The sequence below is a fragment of the Struthio camelus genome, chromosome 7 (assembly GCF_040807025.1).
Source record: "Struthio camelus isolate bStrCam1 chromosome 7, bStrCam1.hap1, whole genome shotgun sequence".
Taxonomy (NCBI): Eukaryota; Metazoa; Chordata; class Aves; order Struthioniformes; family Struthionidae; genus Struthio; species Struthio camelus.
In genome coordinates, this window is record NC_090948.1 from 35,535,229 (window position 1) to 35,556,507 (window position 21,279).

The following is a 21,279-nucleotide window of genomic DNA, read 5'->3' on the forward strand; positions in this document are numbered from 1 at the left end:
TAAAGCAGGAAAAAAAGCTTCCCAGGGAAAACTGCAGGGAGTCTCAACTGGGCAAACAGAACAGATGGGATAACAACAGGAAAATGAGATTGGTGTATATGTTACTTTTACAGTAGCTTAACAAAGTGATCACTGTGTCAGTTGTTTGATTGGAAAGGAGACAGTATTTTTTATATATATGTGTGTGTGTGTGTGTATACATATACCACCTATAAAACTTGAAAAGGCTGTTTTTACCTCGTGCTTGAAAAATACTTACGGGAGTAATGTGATTTCTATTTCTGTTTATTTCACTGACAGCTACGGTTAGAGCCATCACGTCAGCTGCGCAAACTGGTGGTATCTTAACTATTCACTGTAGCATCTGATAGCTTCGGATGTTTCGTATACTGAAACTGTACCTGCACAGAGTTGCGATGCTAGCCAGTCTGTGCAACAGGCTTACATGTTACTAGTGCTTATTCACACAAAGAATCTCATCCCTTTCCAATAGTTCTCATCACCCAAAGTGGGAGTTGCATAATTGTGCCTTACAGTTGCTTCTGAGTACTAGCTATGGGATTTTGTGAAAGGCTGTTCAGAGATGCTTTTATATTGGAGCAAAGAAAAGAGAACTAGTCATAGCGAGTAGCCCTTTAACTAAAGGAATCGTGCTTATTTTTTATGCAGGGAATAAATCACAAGATAGTGGGATAGCAGAGATGGAGGAACTGCCAGTCCCACATAACATCAAAATAAGCAACATCACGTGTGATTCCTTCAAGATTTCTTGGGATATGGATTCTAAATCCAAGGACCGCATCACCCATTACTTCATCGATCTCAACAAGAAAGAAAACAAGAATTCCAACAAATTTAAACACAAGGTAATTTTCACTTAAAAATCAGGGTGAACGTACTTGATTTTGAATGGATGACTCTCAGTGTTGTTTTAACCTTCAAAGCCAGATCATGGGGAACAGGTCCTGTTGGGAAAGCAAGCTGGGATGTAGCTGTAACCTGACAGACAGATGCTGTACTTCAGAAAATGGGGCTGTTTGTTTCCCTTTGCACCCAGGGTAGCGTACATGAATGCTTCATCCTTTCAGTGCTTTCTCCGTTGGTAAATATATAAAGCATATTCCGCTCATTTATGTTGTATGTGGTTTTGTTATTTATGACTATTGTCATCCTGTGTGTGAAGGAGGAGCTTTGTATTAGTAGCAGTATGCAAGGACTAAAATTCTAATGAGACTTGGTCTTTTCCTTAGAGCAGTTGCATACTTCATCCCTTTATTCAGCTATGGAAGTATGACTATTCCCACGTAATGGGCGGGGAAATAAGACTCAGGTATTTGGCAAAATTAGGACTAGAACCTAGCTACACTCACTTCCCACATTGTGTCCTACTAACAAACTTGGCAAGGGGAAGGATAAGGTGAAACGCAGAAGACTGAAAAAGTGAAAGTACTCCTTCAGGTAGTGGTTGAGACCCCCATTTTGCAGCTTCTTTGGCAAAGAAAAGGGACTACGAGGAGGCATCTAATCCCAAAAAGGAGCGAGGTAGTGTGACTGGTGTACTCTCCTGCTTCGTTATTCAGGGCTTCCAGGCTGTTCTCGTAAATTGTCACAGTTTAGGTACCTTTAGCATTGCTTGACTGGGCACTGGTGGCTGAGCAGCCATCAGCCACTCCAGAATCCCAGCTGGCCTTGAGGCGGCACATAACCTTCTTTGCACTTTTTTGAGGGACTTGGCCAGGAAAGGCGGCTAAAAAGAAAAGGGAGTAAAGGAGGAAATAGAGAAGGCCCAGAGAAATTTCAGCTTCACCATTTTTTTCTTGGGGACAGTATAGGGACCTTGAAAAATGTTTTCTTAGAAAAAGAACAACAAATTAAGGGTTCTGAAATGCATAATACCCCCCCCCCCCCCCCCCCCCCCGGCAGGCAACAGGTAAAACCCTCTATTGAATATTGTGGCTGTAGGTAGTCTGGTCGTTTATGGTGCAGTTAGAAGAGTCTTCTGATACAATGTAGTGTGGCAGCTGGAAGGTAAGGCTTTGAGGCTTGGGGACAATGCGGCTTTCAGTGTTGTGTGAAAACTGACAAAATTAATGGAGCTGGGGGCGGGGGATGATGTAAAACCCGGCACTGTTACATGGGCACAGAGACCTGACCCAGGTGGAGGCCGTTTTTACCATATCCAAAGGAAAGATGACAGGAAGACTAATGATTGGAACTTCAGCAGCTGCTGACTGCATTAGCATTGCAAAATTCAGTCCAGCGGGAGGCCTCTGCAATAGCGTTCTGCGGGGGTGGCTTTGAATGTCATTTTACAATTTTTTTTCTTTTTCTTGTAATTTTTCTCTATCTTCTCTCTCTACATTTATTTAGTTTTAAAAAAACCCCTTGTTTTAGAATGCACAAACCCTTTGTTTTAGAATGCACAATTGAGTCTATTACACAGCTGTTTGTTAGTATTTGATTTAAATGAGAACCAGCAAAAAAATGAATTCAAAATGACCACAAAATCTTATCTTTGATCAATAATCGCATTTCAGTTTCTGTGGACTCGCAAGCTACTGGTTTTACACCTTCTTAATGTAGAAAGTGAAGACCATTTTGTTTCTGACATCAAACAAGAGAAGATACTTTTTCCATAACTGAGAACAAAAAAATATCTTTCAGGTCTTGCTTACAGCTCATGAAGAAGTCTCTTTCCTTTTTTTTTTTGCCCCCCCGTTCTTTTTCTTTTTTTTTTCTTAAGGTGCTACTACGCTAGTATTTTACATGGATAGTGATGGGGGTAGCAAAACTGTCCACTTCTTTTCACGTGGCAGCCATCTTAAGATTCTGTGGCTACTGATAAACATTCATGAATGCCCTTCCACGTAAATAACAGTACTACGGTGAAACATGTAAAACACACAAAATTATTCTGCAACGTGTTTAGATTTTCCTATTGCAGATGAGCTAGAAAGATATCAACAGCAATATATGTATGTGGCCTGATGGAAGGCAGGAAGAATTTTGTTTGGTTACGTTGAAATAAAAGCTTGACAATGCGAACGCAACAAGCCCTTACATTGAATTAAGCTGTCCCTGAGCTTTCCAACAGGTCCTGCTTTGCATACACAAGCACAAATGGATGGCCCTAGTCTGAATTGGGTATGTAGGCTATGTATAACAGAATCAGTCTACAGTCACTTGGAACCCGTAATAAATTCATCCATGCAAGCTATCGCCATAATTCTTAGAGCAGACCTGAGACCATTGTCCTCAGTCACCCTGTTAACTTTGCTGCAGGGCAGCGTACTGTGAGAATTAACTAAGCTTTACAGAGAGGAGCCAGGGACTGGGGACTCACCTTACCAAAAAAGGACAAAGGGTGGGTGGGGGTGGTGGAGTGTTTTGGCTGCACTGATGACTTGTCTTTGTTTGTTTGTTTGTTTTGTTGTTGTTCCTGTCAGGACGTACCCACTAAACTGGTGGCCAAAGCTGTTCCTTTGCCTATGACAGTCCGCGGGCACTGGTTTTTGAGTCCGAGAACGGAATACACAGTAGCAGTGCAGACAGCATCAAAGCAAGTTGATGGCGATTATGTTGTTTCTGAGTGGAGTGAAATCATCGAATTTTGCACAGCAGGTAAAATTGCTGAGAAAACATGCACCGTAGGAAATACGCAATTACAGCTAGCTTTGCATGAATGGGTTAGACATCTTACTGGCATCAAGTAGGCTGGTACAGTGTAACGGTCACACTTGGAAATTGGAAGACTAGCTTTTGGCTTTGCGCGCGCCCAGGTTTGGTACGCTGCTGACAGGCGGGAGGCAGCTGCCGTGGCCCTTTGTTTCGGAATAGCTTAGCTGCCCCACAGTGTTATGCCTGGTGCCACTGCTTTTCTCAGGCTAGGAAGGAGGGTGGGGAACCAAACTGGAGTAGGACCACTTGCGTGCCTCTTGCTGGCCACAAGCACCAGTGGAGAAGACAGAGTGGTAGCTCCCTCGTAGGTTGGTTGGTTCAGACATTTGCTGTGCTCCTTCCTCAGCACACTGCAAAACTTGAGCACCACCAGCCCCGGGTCTTGAGGGGTAGTGCACGGACATTTATTTTTATGTCTGCCTTTGGATGATCACCACCAAGTACCTGTGTGCCTGTACGAACGCTGAGAGCTGAAGTGAGCTGTCTGTGTTCGTTGAGTTGCAGTTTAGGCGGGGTCCTAACCAAGCCTGGTTAATTATGTGACTTCTGATCAGCTCACAACCAAGTAGGGTGTAGCAAACCATCTTAAAGGGCATAAGCCAGAGAGGGCAGTTCTTGGCTCCTCTGCAGCCCCAATACAAGGAAACCACCTATAACAGAGGAAGTCCGACCTGAAAGTAGCTAGGGGTTGGCAGAGTATTTGTGGGGAGATAAAAATGCGTGTGCTCCTGGTACTTGTTTATGGCCACTGTTGGAAAGTGGTGCTAGGCACTATTTATAGTTGCAATACAGCTGTCTTGTGCTTCACAGTGTTAGGTACGTTACCTAGTCTCTGTTCCCAAGCTTGCGGGTGAAGCTTTTAGAGAGCACTGTATTTTTTTTTTTTTTTCCCCTCTCATGCTAGCAGATTGTCTTTTCTTCCCAGATTATTCAAAAGTTCACCTAACACAGCTTTTGGAAAAAGCTGAAGTGATTGCAGGCCGTATGCTTAAACTGTCTGTTTTTTATCGGAATCAGCACAAAGAATACTTTGATTATATGAGGTAAGAAAGGAAACGTATGCAAAATTGTTTGTGCAAATTAAGAGAGTAACGAAAATAAATCTAAGTAAATGGAGGCAGCTGTGCTAAAGCTGGGGCACAGTGTCTGTGCGCTACATCTCCAGTTCAGAAGGGGAAAAACTAAAAAGGTGACTCATTTTTTCCAACTGGTGTAACTCAGCATTTTGATTAGCAAACAAAAGTTTGTGTTTTGGAGCTGAAACTTTAGTACTCACAGGGTCTCCAGCCTGATTAGTGTTAAAATAGCATGTGTTTTTTTTTTTTTTTTTGGGGGGGGGGGGGGGGGGGGGGAGGTTTAATGATTTCCTAACACTGTACTTCAGTTGCAATGAATAAATGGGTTAGCTGGAGACTAGTTTCCTTATTCCTGCTGAAGACCCAGTGTGCTTTGCGCACACAACCAGCAGCCCCGGTGCAATAGAAAAGACAGCTTTGCAATAGAAGGTGTCAAAACTCGCACGCTGACTGAGCAGCTACCCTGCAGCGGCAACCTTACACCGTTAGGAGAACACGGATCAGAGGTAAGCAGCATGGCAACATGCATTTTAAGTACTGTTTATCAGAAGAAGGGAGGCACCACTGACCACGCTCTTTCAGGACTTTCACCCATGCTCCTCTATTTATCGCAAGAGCTGGGCCTGCTGCCGTACTACGTAATTCCACTTTCACGTGAGTGTGACGCTAGTACCTGTAATAAGCTAGAAGAGTTGTAAAAACTGGTCAAGGAAAAGAAATACTGGATGGGTTCAATTCCAAAGAGAAGGCACCGTGTTTGGAAATGTTCCAGATGTGCTGTTGTGCGTATTTACTTACTTATTGGATTCCAAAACTCCAAAAGAGTTTTGTGAGCATGAGGTTTCTTGTTGGCTTTAAGAATTACATTGTTAGACATACATACATACATAGTGACAGAGCTGCAAAGCCCAATGAAGGCATAGGATGAGTTGAAGTTGCTGAGGCCCTAATAAACCTCTGCTGCCTTCCTGGACTACGGATGGTAGGAGAGGAATGTCTGGTGTTTCTGACGCTTTGTTTTTAGCTACATAATCATAGCACACCTGCATTTGTGTTCACAGAGCTTTGAAAATTGCCACTGCGGTGCATTTATAGCGGTGGGGCTTTTTTGGCCTTGTTCCAGCAAATGTGATGCTTTAATTGCACTTTATCTTCTCCCCTCGCTCATGTTCTTCGGTGGTTTGACACAAGCCCAATATAAGAAGTTTGTTTTTCCTTCTGTTAATGTATTAAAGAGACAAAAATCTGCATTTTTAACCAGGTCAGTACGAAGTTACAATACCCGTAACTGTTTGTTTATAGTAGGCTTTTCTGACCAGAAGCATATGGTCACAAGTGGTAGTCTTTCCACAATGCACACGTGTGACTGCTATGTTAAAAACCCAAATCACATGCTTCCTTTTAGGGGGGGAACAAAATAAAACAACAACAACAACCAAAAAACCCTTGGCATATAGCCTATGTGGTGTCATAGCTTGAAGATGCTAATAGAGTAGCTCTAGTAGCATAAGCAAACAAGCAGCTGTCACCGTTGCTACAGCAGCAACCCCCTAAACATGGGGTTTTTAAAATGCGGCCTTGTAACTAACATCCATCCATCTACCCACCTCATTCGGTTTTTTACCTCCACTGGAAGTGCCTTAGATCCCTGGGGAGGCGTGACCTATAATTAGCCTAAATGGCCACTGGATGTCAGCATCTTGCTACAGAAATGAAACGGCAAGCCCAGTTTTTCAGGTTGCAAAAGGTGGTGGTTATTCAGGTTGATTTTGTCTCCCTAATACTTGCTTACTGCATAGTATACCAGTTGTTTAAAAAAAAAAAAAGTGTCTTGCAAAATAGGGTTTGTGATAGTAACTATGTAGTATTAAGACTGGCCCCAAAAAACTTTTTGACATTTATCTTAGTATCATCACATTAAAATAGTCTGCTGAGGAGATTAGAAATCTAAGATTGAATGCGTATGCACTAAATTTGCCTGCGTTGTTGATTGCTACTTCCACTTCAACAGGACTAAAAGTACTTTGGAATAACCTCTTTCCCACATGGTCTGGTTTTTACCTGGAGCTGTTGCAAGTTTAAAAAAAAAAAAAAAAAGAAAGAAAGAAAAGAAAGAAAGAGACAGCCAGCATTCGCTCTTGGATAACATCACACCTCAAAAAAAGAAAAAAAAAAAGAAAAAAAAAAGAAAAGGCAGAGAGAGCTAGCGCTCTGAGAGTCTCCCACAACTTTTTTTAGACTCTCCGTGTACACAAGGCCTGTTCAAAGGGTGTTAATAAAGCTAGTCCTTTTCGGGCCTCACCAGAGGGACCGTTTTCATTTGTGAACTCACATGGTTGCAGGTGCAGCGAGCCAAAGCTGTCACAAGTGTAGGGCACAAGTTCTGAGGCACGTCCTGCTATACATAAAATCATCTCAGGTGCTAAAGAAAGAGGATTAAATGGGGGTGTTTTGGCCTGTTGGCCTAAATGTAGCAGCCTACTGCTGCTGCATGCAATTTGGGATTTAGTGGTTTAAATATTCACTTGTAATGCTGAACGTTTCTTTTCACTGCGCCCAAACTGAGCTCAGCTTGCAAAAAGCAAAGTTGGGCCTGTATATTGCTTCCCCTTAGAGCTAGTGCCTGCAGGGGCTGGACACCAACCAAAGTGGAAACGACCCAAATTACCTAATATTCTGCACTTAGCTCTGCTTTGACTGAAGTCAGCAGTAGACAAATTAGACTTTAAATTATTATTTTGGGGGGAAAAAATTATAGCAGGCAGTACATTTCTTCCTATATGCGCTCTGAAAAACATCTTTCAGAAATAACTTTCACTGGCTGTCTTCTGTATGACATACATAGTGCCGCTGCTAAAAATATGCATTAACAAACAGGCTGTTCAGGACATCATTGAGATGATTCACTTGTAATTTTCAACACGTGATTAAAATGTATTTATTGTTAGACTTGTGGTGGAAAGCTAAACAAATCAGCTAATTAAACATACTGGTGGTTTGGGGGTCTTTTTTGTTTGTGCTATTCTTTGCCTTCATATCATACCCACGCAGCTCACAGCTGGCAGAGGAGCCAGACTGGAAACGCAATCTTTTTTTTCCTCTAGCATGAGTTTTCCAGCTCTTTCTGAGGCTTGGTACATTTGACTTTCTTGCTCCCAAGATCACACCACTAACCACGGTTTTCATTTTGTCTGTGTGTGTGTCGGTGTGTCCCTTCAGTTCTGTTACTGAAGGGTGTGAGTTCCTAACTTGCTTACCCTTTTTTAACTGTGTTACAAAATAAACAATACCAGTCATTCATTTGTAGAGAGCATCACGGAAATGCTATGCAGCCCTCTGTTAAGGATAACAGTGGCAGCCATGGCTCTCCTATCAGTGGGAAGCTGGAAGGCATCTTCTTTAGCTGCAACACTGAATTTAACACGGGGAAGCCACCACAGGATTCACCTTATGGAAGATACAGGTTTGAGATTGCAGCTGAAAAACTCTTCAACCCCAATACTAACTTGTACTTTGGAGACTTCTACTGCATGTACACAGCCTACCACTACGTCATTCTCGTTATCGCCCCTCTTGGCTCACCGGGAGATGACTTCTGTAAGCAGCGCCTTCCTCAACTGAATATAAAAGATAATAAATTTCTGACCTGCAACGAAGAAGACGGCGTACTGGTTTACCATCATGCCCAAGATGTTATTTTGGAAGTCATTTACACTGATCCTGTGGATCTCTCCCTTGGCACAGTTGCAGAAATTACTGGGCACCAACTAATGAGCTTGTCTACTGCAAACGCAAAGAAAGATCCTAGCTGCAAGACCTGCAATATCAGTGTTGGACGTTAAAACTTCCCTTATTACTTAGGCGTTGTCAAACCTCTGTCGTGCGTGTCCATAGTCAGACGTTCTCTTCAGAAGCATGCAGATGCCGCTGTCACCAAAAGCAAACACGAGTTGTCAACATCTTCAATGGCGGTTTTTTAGTATATCTTCTCTTCCTCTTTCCCTTCTGTCCCCCCAATGCTTTAAATGATTAGACGTCCTGGATTTCTTTCTGGCAACCATTTATATACCTAGATGCTGCAAAAATTGTTTTCCGTTTCTTGCCAAACGTAACAAAATCCTATATAAACTGCTTTAGCAAAATAAATAAAAATAACGGCTTATAAACGGTGTTTAAATATGCACTCATCTTAACTACTGAACAAATACTGGGATAACTCCAAACAGCATGAAAGGTTGTAATTGCAGCATGATTTAAATCTCAAAGCCTAGAAATGTCAGCACTTCCAACGTGTTGTTTGACAGTGTTATTTATGTTATTTATATTAGCTAACTGAAAACAGAAACTGTGTCTCGACATAATAAATATAATAGAAAAATATTTTATTTGTACTGTTGTATAAAATATTACACAATCATATAGAATATATAGCTTACATTTTAATATCAATTGTATACATGTCATGAAATCATTTTTTCCCTTATCAAAGATGTAGTTTGTAAACTTCAAATAGCTCTGTATCTGTTCCTGTTGCTCTAGATGACTTTAATTAAAACAGATTTACGAAGGAGACCATTCTGATTCATAAAAGTTGAGTTATAAATTATTAAGTCAGTACACTGAAAGAACAAACCTCAGAGAAATAAAAATTTCCTTTTTTAGTGGTCATACTTTTTCCTCAAACTTTCTTGAAGATGTGTATTTTCTTTCAAAAACATGCTGAACCATTACATACATTCTAAAGACAAACATGGTTGGTACGTAAGAGGCTTTACAAAAATGAAAATTTTCTTACCAATATAGAAAACAGGTTGCTTATACGATGGGATCGATACAAAATGACAGTTAAAGCAAAAGCCTAAACCTGATGCAACTTACTCCATCTTCAAAAAAATTTTTTTGGTTCCTTCCTTCCTTTATGCCTGGACTAGTTATTTCCCAGAATCCCTGCCTCTGATTTCCAGTACAAAAATGGTGATAAGCCGTCTGGTTGTAGACTGCTTTTCACACAAATGGTCTAGCACAAATAGGGTTTGGGGGGGGGGGGGGGAGGGAGACGGACCTCCTTAATATTACAAAGTGTAGTGCTCTGAAATTTAAGGAAGATGCATAATGCCAATGGAAAAATATCTTTGTATAATCTTGTTTTTAGTAAACAAGAAGTCTAGCGGTCCTCACCAGATAACTAACTATGACATTCAATTATATACTCTGTACTTTATCTATCCAAAAATATCTTAGCATAATACAACAATCTAGTTTTGTTTTAATATAGCTATGTGGCAATTATTTGTAACACAGGAACACATTTTTAACAAAGTGCATGCTTCCAAACGAGCTTTGGTAGTTAGAAAAGCAAATGTTGTTATACCATCAGGCAAAATAAAGTGCAAAGTTTAATACAGAAATAAGAATGAGCATGTAGTTGAGCTATTTACTGAATTTTAAGTATCATCGCAAGTAAGTCAGGTCCTGTGAACCACAGCAAAAAAGGACAGCAGCCAGTACCTTTGTTTTGCCTCTTCCTGGTAAACTGTATCTAGCTATCTGTTTCAGTTTGCCACACACTTCCCCCCCCCCCCCAACTTCTCAAAAACAATAGTTCCATTTGGCAGTCATCTTCCTTCCTTGTTTTTTTTTTGCATAGGCAGCATAACTTTGCTCTGCTCCAAGAATTTTAAATCTCAATCCTGGTGCTGGCTGTGTATGCACCTGCCTTTGAAGCTACTGGAATTGAATGGCAAATTTATCTGGACAGAGACAAGAAGCTTATGAGTTTTTGTTTGTTTAAGCTAATATTGCTTTTCAACTAGTAAATCAGCACATTGAGAGCTGACGACAATAGTTGTAAATTCAATGTTAATTCTTGTAGGAAATGCGTGGCACATCACATTACTGCCGTCTACTAGGATACAGTAAAAACCAGGAGAGCATGTCCTTGTGCCTTTTTTTTTTTTTTTAAAGTAAAAGCAGGGCACACTGAGGGTCTACACTATGCCAGTGTCCTTTTAATTTCTAACAAACATTTTCACAGTGCACTTTAAGGGCCTTTTTTTTTTTCCAAAAGAAAGAAAAAAAAAAAATTAGCTTATAGTCCACTCACCCGTGCTTAATCGTCTTTCTTGCATATTGCTGTCCTCTCTCATCCCAGCTAGTATAATTGGTAAAAAGTGCATCAGAATCTCAGTGTGTCAAATAACTGTGCAGCAGACCAAGACCTGTTAAATTACTTTTTTTTTTTTCCTTTCCTAGAGAACAATACCACTGCATTGCACTCATTTCAAATTGTTTTGGAGATATCATGCTTACTGATGAGAACCTCCAAGAGCCTGATTTTGGCTTTTGCGTGCTTGTATTCAGAGTATTCCTCTGCCATTGCTACTCGATCTTCTTTTTGTGGACTCCTATGAAAAGCAAATGAAGAAGTCCCATCACGTTTATGACTGAGCAACAGGCGTCCTTTAACAAATCTTTACTGCAACAATTAAGGAGGTCTGGGCTGGATTTGTTTTTAACTAACTGTAGATGACTACAGATAACTTGACAGGACCAAAACGCTAATAAACAGAAATAAGGAGGCCAGGATAAAAATACTGTTTTTTTTTTTTTCCCCCTACACCAGGTAATTTTCTTTCTTGTCAGCTATTTAAATGCAACTAACTTCATCCTAAAAGATGAAAGAAGCTATTGCACAGAGCTTTAAAAACTGTTAGCAGTATACCACATGCACCTACTCTTTGCGCTTTTCAGCAAATGAGCCTCCTAAACGAAGAGAGGAGGATAAAGGAGTCAAGAACAGCCAGTACTTACGGGTGACAGAGACGGTGGCTTCTGCTTATGTATTTGGCCTTAATAACATGGCCCAACTGCCAAGCGTAGGCCCCTGCAGACTGACCTCTTCAGAAGAACTTTTAGCAGGCTCCCTTCAGCCCAGGAAAGCTCTGGTCTGACAGAGTGGATGGTTTAGCCCCATGACAGGCATGTCCTCCCCAGAGCTTCCCAGGGATGCCTGCACCCTGGAGGAACTAAGCAGGGAGATTGTCATCTCCACAGAGACCAGCTGCCTCCAAGTTATCTTCCAGTCCCTAAGTAAAAGGGGTTTTTTTGGCTCTGTCACACACTCTAATACAAACACACACACACACGTCTGCATAGGAGAGCAAAGGGGAGCAGTGGTCAGGAGAGGCAGAGCGCGCGCAAGCATTTGTTCGTTGGCATGTTTACCTTCCGGTCTGTTTATAGAATTGGTCTTCAAACTCTCTCAGAGCTTTGCGAAGCCTTTTCTTATCTGCTCTTGTTTCTCTGAGATGTTCAAGCAGAACAGGCCTGCAAGACAGACAAGAACCGCCCCCCCCCCCCCCCCCCAATGCTTGTAAGTAAGTACTGTAAAAGCTGCAGTTTTGTGTAATAAGCAGTCTGCTGCTCTGGGCTGTGGCTGGTACGGAGCTCAGTGCCCCAAGTAATTGCATCACCTCCTTCCACCTACGAACGTCATAGGCTGTACCATCACAAGTGATAAATAGTTGTGCTCCTTCCCTTTTACTGGTACCATTTTCACCCTTCTAATAAAGCGTAGGGTGCAGAATCTATGAAAACCATGGGGGGGGAAAAGCTTTCCATGGGACGACTGAGTCTTGTTAGTAGTCTCAATTCCACCTGGAGTTAATGCAGCTGACAGGGCTCAGCATCTCACAGGAGATACTTTGCATCGCTGTAACTGAATAATAAAGTCAGTGCAATATCAACATTGAAGACCTGCTCCTAAAAGCAGCTGCTACCAAATATTACCGGGATTCAGTGGAACTGGTACTGGTAGCCAGAAACAACTCTTCTGAATGACGTGTTTTAGCTGATATTTGGATTATCAGATTTTTAAAGCAGAGAAAGCGTTCTGTTTGTTATATCCTGCCGGTATTTTTTTTTTTTTTTAAACATTAACGCAATGCACAGAAATGTCTCCACAGCAGTTGCGAGCTCAATAGCACATACGTATTTGAGTTACATGGAAAAAAAGGACTTTTTTCTTTTTCTCTCGGTTTTGGCAGAGCCTAGTCAATTTATGCATGCATGAGACACCAACGAAAAGACATGGAAAATATAACATCTTATAAGCTGTGAGAACATATCTATTCCTAGGATGCATGTTCTTGAACAAATTTCAGCTTGAGCGACATCGGCCCATATGCATGTTGCCTCATGCTGAAATTTCTTACCTGTCTTAAATACAAATCATCAGGAGGAGGCTCCTGTTTTGTTTTTTAATGGAGAGAGCTCTTGGACTCGAGTGGGGGGTATTATTAAATTTTCTAGGCATCTAGATGCCAACAGTCTTATGCAAGGAAGAATCTGATTCTACACACACTGAAAAGCCTCCCCTGTGACAATTTAATGCTTGATCCTTCACTCACGTCACCTGTTACTGCTAGTGGGAAAGTTGTTGTCGTCTTTGACAACCTTTTTGCACAGTATCCCAGTTAACTCATACAATCAATCGCAATGCATATTTAGGAGCAGACTATGCTGCCTGGTTGAACCGTTTAATGATGTGCATTGTTTTGTGATTGATTTGTAATAATTTAAGTAGTTGGCTATCTAACTGTTTTTTGAAGCAGTAACAGGTAAGTCAGCATATCTTTTCTACTATGCCATTGTGTGTTATCTGTCTCTCTCTAATATGTAGGTACTTCTCTTAGGCGTTTATATTCTGTCACCTTTTCTTTATGGACTTGGCAGAGACTCGTGTGAATGAATATCTCAAGCCACAGGTACGCTGAGCAAGCAACAAGCACTCCCTGCGTCTTTTCTCCCGTAAGAATTCATTGGACTATTTCTTTGGCTTAGAATACCTTAATGCAATAAGCATGGCTCATGCTTAATTCACAAGTTCTACGTAAAATATTTCAAAACATTCAGAAAAGAGAAAAGACAGAACTCACACTGTTGCCTCATGTAAATTGGACATAGACAAGGCTGTTTGTCTGAAAACTTTCTTTTCATCCAGAGGTGAAACGTATGCAGGCTCACTCTGCTCCTGTGAGTAACACAGGTTCTCATCGACAGGAAGGCAAGATATTGGACTGGATGATAGCTCATGGCTGCTTTGAGAATGGTCTTCATCTGAGTCTTCCTCCTCCTGCTTGTAAAACGTAAAGCGTTATCAACTTAGTCATTTACCTCGTAACATTAGCAATTAATAGGCTGAATAATAAATTAGCATCTTGCCTCCTGGATGCATTCGCTTAAACAGATCACAAATATTGGAAGCTCTACCTGGGCTTTGAGTCTGTTCATGGGAACCTCATGGGGCTCACTGAGCTACTGTGTATTATTCCGCATTACTGAACACAACAGGAGCTTGCCCTGTTTCTGAGTAGCTCTAGTGATCAATTCTCTGTTTATTCAAAGGCTTTTACTACTAGTAAAGGTTTAGAAAACAATCTCCTCTTATGCAAGCGCTGCAGTCAGGCTTGCTGGAACTGGCTGTACGCCGCTGATATACCATCTAGTGTTTACATTATGTCCAAAAATTAAAGTTATAACAGGAGCTAAAGGCAGAGATTCTACGATTGGTTTTATCGGTACAGTTGTTATCTACCGAAACAGAATGGTACCATTGTTATCTACCGAAACAGAATCATACTGCTGTCTTCCCCAAATTCGTACATCGTCAAAAGAAAAGCTGGGCTTTCGAAACTATGGCTTACACAGAAAATTCCACGGACCAAAGCTCCTTCCAAGTAACACAAGGGAACTTCAGTTGGATTCTGAAATGAAGGGTGCGTGTGCGTGTGCGTGTGCGTGTGCGTGCGCGCGCGCACGCGCGTATGTGCATGCAAAGATTTCGACTGGAATTTTTTAAAAAGTCTAAAGCTCCAATGAAATCCAACAAGACAAAAGAGCATAACTTGTAAAAATCAAGCCAACCTCAATCACTCTATTCTGTACAAGCCTCTGTGATTATTATTTTTTGATACGGAGACAATAATTAACTTACAACCAGCCCGATTCCACCACCTCTACTCACATTGCGTGAGACCAGTACTATTACTTTACGTTGTCATATTACTAATCAAAGTACCTGCAAATGCTGTCTATGTGCTACATGATTAATAAAAGCATTTTCAACAAACTTACACAGCAGATAGATATAGTGACAGTCGAGTGTTTTATGAAAAGAGAGAGGTTTCATTTTGTGTTGGACAGCTTAGTCATAATAAAAAAACTGATGCCAGCCTTTGATCTCTTGCTCAACCACTCGAACTGATTGCCTCAGAAACTGCTGCATTACAACCTGTGGCATGCTTCCAAGTTTATACAGGGCGTTTGCTCTGCCTGAGGTATCAGCACCCTGTTTAAACCAATGAGCAGGTTCTTCAAGTATCGCTCCTTGGATTGCCACAAGCCTGACACAGAGGTACAAATCAAACAGCATATAGGATGTCTGCTTGACAACAGAAATGAACTCTTTCCAACTTACAATTGTGGTGATCAAAGATGGCGTTGCAAGAAGTTTCTTGATAATTCTGTATCTGTCATAAAGAGGCTTCATAAGATTCTTTTCTTGTTTAGTAACCTAAAAAGAAATCGTAGTAAGATAAACTCTGCTGGAAGATAGAGGGAAGAAAAAATCTCATTTCGTCCTGTAAAGCTCAGAAGCGTCTGGCCTCATGTGTGTCTTGCGTCCACTGATATTCCAAGGCAACTGTAGTGTGATCCACCCAAGCAATCATGTATTTCTGAAACGGAAAAGGTAAACCAGTTTTCTAATGGAAAATACATGCAGTGGAGTCTTCACTTCCTTGAGCCTTCCCATCCAGGCAGGGGGTAAACTAGCTACAATAGTAAACTATTCCGTTCTTATTCTGACGATGCTAATACAGTCTTAAGGCATGCTTCTACTGTGCATTGCACTGGTACTTACTGTAATAACGGAAACAGTCTAGGAACAGTAACATGACACTCTGCCAAGGCCGGCACACTCAGCTTCCCGGTAGGATGGAGAGCTCTGACGATAGAGGTATCCAGCTGCAGGAGGTGAGCTGGCCCCACTCAGAGCCGCTGTGCACATGCCTGGCACTGCATTCCACCGTGAGGACAAACCTGTTCATTTAGTTTGCTCCATTATGCACTTGAGCACCGAAAGTACTGATTTTAAGACCCACTATTAGTTTAGATCAGGTCTTAAAAAGAGTTTGATCCAGGTAAGTCTCTCCCATCCCAGCTAGTGCACTTCTGTTGCCCAGTACTTCACGTTCCATTTGATTGCAATGGACAGGAGCGCCAGGAATTGCCAAACAAGCAAAAACAGATTCATTTCTGATTTAACCCTAGTTAGCAACCTGTCTGATTTTTGTTCAGGTATGTTTGGAAGAAGATGGTGCTCATCCATACTGTATGCTGACAGCGCACACATGCTCACCAGCAATTTCTGCTGCATTTCAAGACTGCTGCATTTATAATACAGGAAACGCAGCAACTTGATAGCTTTTTCTACTGGTTTCCTTCTTTGAATTCCTAAGCAGGTTTGCACAGTAACCGAGACAGCTTGTCTAGGACTGAATTTTGCTATTTGCCAAAAAAACAAGAGTCTTTGTATAAGCGGCTAAGTTACTGATTATTTTTCCTGCTAACCCAGCCTGGCACCCTCCATTCTAATTAACCTTTTGATAAGGAGGTGGAATTATATTTGTTAAATGACAAGGCATGTCATGGGTTGCTAGTTCACACACCTAAAACAGGGAGTCTTGAGGCTTCAGCGATCAGTGTTCAAGGACTGTAAAATCCATTATTACCTGCACTGCGACGACCTTCGACAGCAGAGCGCTCACCGTTCTGCTGGCTCCGGTCACTCTGAACACCTCTGCCTGGGCGCTCACCGACCTACTTTCTGCAGTCCTCACCCCCCAGGGCAATTACAAAACCGTGTGAGCTTCCCTGGCCAGTGAAGGGCCCAGCAGCTCTCTCTTCCTGGACCCCTCCAGCCCTGAACCTGGCGCAGAGCCTTGTGCTTGCAACTGAACCTGGGCCTCACTGTCTGGCTGCTCTTGGTGCACGCAGGCTCTCCAGCCTTTCCCAGAGAAGAATACATGAATATAGATACAAAGATTAACGTTTGCTCCTCTCCGGTACGTGGTAATTCAAGCAAGCACCTCAGACCGTGAGGTAATCTCCAGGTTGCTTGTTTATTTTTTCCCAACAGCAGAAGACGCAAAAGTCTTGCCAAGTAAATACCTAACTTCATTTCTCTGCTTTCAGTTCCTAAGTTTCCCTGAATTTTCTGTGACCTCAGGTAGAGCTGATGGGCAGATCTGGAATTCCTTGCTTGCCACTTCTTTGTATCACAGAGTAGTTCTTTCCTTATGCAGTTAGCATCTTCTTCAGATGGCCGGAGCTTCCTTCTACTTCAGCAGGAAACAACTTCACTCAACCCCATGCTACCACTTATTATGCTACTCAACCCCATGCCCTATTGTTCTCTTTTCTATCTTTGACTCTTCGTGTCTCTTTTACCTTTTATATAGCACTAAAAACTCATTTTCTTTTTTGTTCTGTTTCTTAGGAAATACCCTTGCTTCGTGCCCTTCCAATGTATTATCTCCATCCCTCATCTCTCACTCCAAGTCCAAAGAGGATCGAAAGAAATGATTTTATCCAAGATGCAGAGAGGTCAGATTCAGATTGTCATAATCTTTAAGAACCGACACGTTCTTGTACACACATGCTCGTGCTGCTCCCCCCTCCTCCTCTACTTCAAGAATTACAAGGCAGAAACAGAGAGAGTCGTAAGAACAGAGACATTCACAGAAGTCAAACAGGAATTCCTCAGCTGCTTACAGATAGCTTTTCAAATCATAGTACCATCGACGGTGGCAATTTCTTGGTTTGTACCTTCATTTCCTACGCACCAGTCATGAATGTGTACGCTTATTCACCAATGAATTCCCTTTAATAGTAAGTCCTTGAAAGGACTGCAAGTAATAGTTTCAAGTGCTGCTACGAAATAAAGGAGAACACAGATGATAAGTCATTTCTTTTTTGCATGTCAAAACTCAGATTGTGCCCTGTAAATCTTCCTCAGCTGCTGGATTTTCAACCTTTCATAGGCTGTAGCATGAACTTACAAGACAGATTACAGAAACCTACAACTACAACAGGTATGAGCCAAGTCTGCTTTGGCTGTACAGTCCTTAGTTTTTGTCAGCAGAATCTGCAGCTTTCACTCAGGAAGAGTGATAGAGGGCCGACAGAAACTTGTCTTTTTCCTTTATTTTTTAAAATACAATCCAAATTCATGAGTATCAAGCAATAACGTTTATAACTGAAGATTATTTTGAAATTACTAACGTTATCTTAATCATATAACATTCATCTAAATATCTTTGTGATTTCAAAACTGTTTGTTAGAGCAATTACATCATTTTATCTATCTTTCCATATATACTTACAGGTCGTCCATGAATACTCTCAAAATATAGTAGACATTTCTGAAGACTGATTTTTTCCAAAGCCATCTGCCTTTTTGTCATATCCTATTCGAAAAAGTTGTGATTTATAAGATTATGAGTCAGGATTTCACGGCAAGGGTACAGATAAGTATCTGCTTAATAATAATCTATTCTCCACAAATAACATTAATACTGAAATTTTGTTTCTGCCCGCACTGAGGTCAATGGGGTTTGGCACTGACTTAGCAAGGAACAGGACCCAAATTTATATATGAATGCGGTTTTAAATGGATCATAAATACACATTAATGGGACAGTGAAAGAACAACTGCACCCTTAGCTGGAAAGTTTCCAAGAGTACAAAACTATGGTCTGATTCAGTAAGGCAGCGACCTTCACGTGTTGCAGGATCAGAGCCTGTATTTGAAAAATTATTCTGGGCATACTGGTTAACAGGAACACTGAACAAGCAGAGGTTTTTGTTGGACTATCAAAGCCCTATTGCACGTACATGAGGAATGTTTCATGGCTTGGGTTTTTGGGAAGGGGAGCTCTGGGCCAAAGAAGATACCAACACAGGAGTAGAAGGTGTTGGTGCTGAGCTGCCACAGATAGCAGTGCAGTATTTTCCCAGAGCATTTTTGAAAGGTTATTAGCATAACACGATTAGCTGTAGTAACTGGAAACTACAGAAATACTTTTCTCATTCCCTCTTACGGAGAAATCTATTAATGGCAGCTCTAAGTTATTAACCTCTATTTGACAGGTCAGCTCATAGACCACTGCATTCCCCGTTGCAAGTTAAACATGATTTGGTTGTTACAAATGAAAAGAACAATAATTCTAGACACAATACTCAAAAACTTGCAGAAAGCCAGAAAGAGCATGCCTCAGCTTTTTATCTATCCCTCCAAAAAGAGAAACAGCTTTGCCTTGGCCAGTGAGAGGGGAAGAACAGGAAGTTTCAACTATGCAAACAGTGGACCCACAGACACACATTTATACAGTGGCATGCCAGATCCGCAGTGAAACGCCTAAATATCCAGCCACTGGGATACCACGGTTAACACACCATAAAAGCTGAAAAAGGTGCTCTCTCTAAAATGAGAGAGAGAAAGAGTCTCATCAGCCAGCAGGACATCATTGCTGGATAACGCGCGTCTGTAGAACTGCTACAGAGAGGGCTGCAGAAAGCGCAGCAGCGGTGGCAGACACGGGCTCCTCCCACGCCGCACCCTCGGCACTCTGCTGGGTTGAACACCCAGCACCACCATGCAGGCTGGGAGTACGGGGGATCCTGTGAAGCGGGTTTAAACAACAGAAGCAGTTTAGTTCTGTTCAAAATCATCATATAAATCTCTGGTACCACAAAGAGGAAAGCCGATACTTTGACAATCATTTTTCAATCCTGGTGATCAACCAACAAATTCGTAGATGTTGGCTGTTGAGAGCACACTATTTAACTGGTATTTCTCTCCTCTCCTTTCTCCTCCTTTCCCAAGACGACCTGCTCCTGACACTTGCACATTTTATCTGGGTCCGAATAGCAGGGAACACACAGAGCTAATGTAATTTTACAGAGCTCAGCCACCACCATCCATGAAGTGATGTGAAGAACAGTGGAGATTCTGCAGAAAGGCAATCCCTCCCCTGCCCAAAGTCAATCACTCTTCTCTTTATTGCCAACGTAAATAAGTACATAAGTACGTAAGTATTATGGTTCCTATCCGTAATATCAATCTCTGCTTTCCTAATATCAAAGGATAGCCCTGCTATTAACTTCAACAGGAGCAGAACCCTTTTTGTTTGTTGCCCGAACACAAGAGCACTACAGAACCACTAATCACATGTGGTTCTACATGTTTGCATGAGTTAGTCAATTGCTCCAAAAATCATCTGGCATTCACATTAAGAGAGGAGCCGCTATCTAGAATTTAGGCGTATTACAAAACAGCTGGCTGTTTGTCTGCTAGTTCTGCAATTAATTCAAGGATCATTCTTTCAAAAATTATTAAGCCTGAAGCAACGGAGTGGCTAGCAGTAAACAGGGAGCGATCACTAATACTGATTTTACACGTGAGAAACAATCTCAAGAGGGCTAAGCATTTGGGCCTACTTTATTAGCTCTTTTTATTAGCAAGCTCAAGGCAGGCTTACATTCAGCTAGGGTCAACACTGCTGACAATTTCAAAATCAGAGGAGGCAGGTGGAAACACAAACTGCAGAACCGACTAGGACATCTTAGGACTGCAGGCTGCATTTGACAACACGAAAAACAATGCTAATTAAATAAAACCACTGCTTCATAGCCAAGGAGAGGATGGACCAAAATGGGTCAATAACCAGATGACCGATAACTGGAAGTAACCGGTCATCTGCAAAACTACAATCTAAATGTAAGACATGTTTGCTACATATAACAAAAGAAAAAAAGAGGATGCATATAAAAATAAAGCAGTAGTTTGGTTTAAAAAGAAAAAAAGAGGATGCATATAAAAATAAAGCAGTAGTTTGGTTTTCGTAACTTGGGACCAAAGGCACACAAAGTATTATATGCTGCTGTCTTCATCACAAGTCAGCTCCCCTAATCATTATGCCTTTTATGTTAGCTGTCGCATTTGCACATAGAAAATACAAAATCTGCGGACAGACAGTAAGATAGCAGGGGCTGGACAGAAGCTATCGCCATGTATAAGGTGCTCCTGGATCCCCGCTGGAGGGGGCCCAGCCGCCCCGAGGGACGCTTCTGCCAGCTTTCTCAGCTGTGCAAGGTGGCAGGGCAGGTCCGTGGAGCTACGCCAACTCACGGGAGCCGAGGCCAGGCCTGACTGCCACCCTGCTCTGAAAGGCGGCGTTTGCCAGTGAATCACAACTGTAAATAGAGCTGCTTCTCCTTGCTATTACTAAGGAGGCAGTAACATCCCCAGCCATTACACATTCAGACTGGTTTAAATATCAGGAGGGTTTTTTTTTTTTTTTTTTTGGAAGTAATACAATTCAAGCTCTGTTTATTTGCCTTTTAGCTCCTGAACTTCGGCATTCACATTCTCAAGCTTTTTTTCCTGCAGCCTTGCAGCTAA

At 41.7% G+C, this 21,279-nt stretch overlaps 2 protein-coding genes across 14 annotated transcripts in view; one reads left to right on the top strand and one right to left on the bottom strand.

The window, feature by feature from the left end:
- Positions 1-9,422, top strand: part of PHYHIPL (phytanoyl-CoA 2-hydroxylase interacting protein like) — a 97,343-nt gene extending 87,921 nt beyond the window's left edge. For all 13 annotated transcript variants that reach the window (XM_068950737.1, XM_009676583.2, XM_068950729.1 and 10 more), the window contains 4 exons: positions 670-866; positions 3,447-3,621; positions 4,604-4,721; positions 8,062-9,422. In XM_068950737.1, the coding sequence (XP_068806838.1) occupies positions 670-866; positions 3,447-3,621; positions 4,604-4,721; positions 8,062-8,596 (1,025 nt within the window). In that variant the 3' untranslated portion in view covers positions 8,597-9,422. The remainder of the gene's footprint in view (positions 1-669; positions 867-3,446; positions 3,622-4,603; positions 4,722-8,061) is intronic.
- FAM13C (family with sequence similarity 13 member C) overlaps positions 9,120-21,279 on the bottom strand; it is a 138,832-nt gene continuing 126,672 nt past the window's right edge. The window contains exons 18-22 of the mRNA XM_068950728.1: positions 18,200-18,283; positions 15,232-15,327; positions 13,691-13,890; positions 11,979-12,080; positions 9,120-11,158 (exon numbers count right to left, since the gene is read on the bottom strand). Of these exons, the coding sequence (XP_068806829.1) occupies positions 11,035-11,158; positions 11,979-12,080; positions 13,691-13,890; positions 15,232-15,327; positions 18,200-18,283 (606 nt within the window). The 3' untranslated portion in view covers positions 9,120-11,034. The remainder of the gene's footprint in view (positions 11,159-11,978; positions 12,081-13,690; positions 13,891-15,231; positions 15,328-18,199; positions 18,284-21,279) is intronic.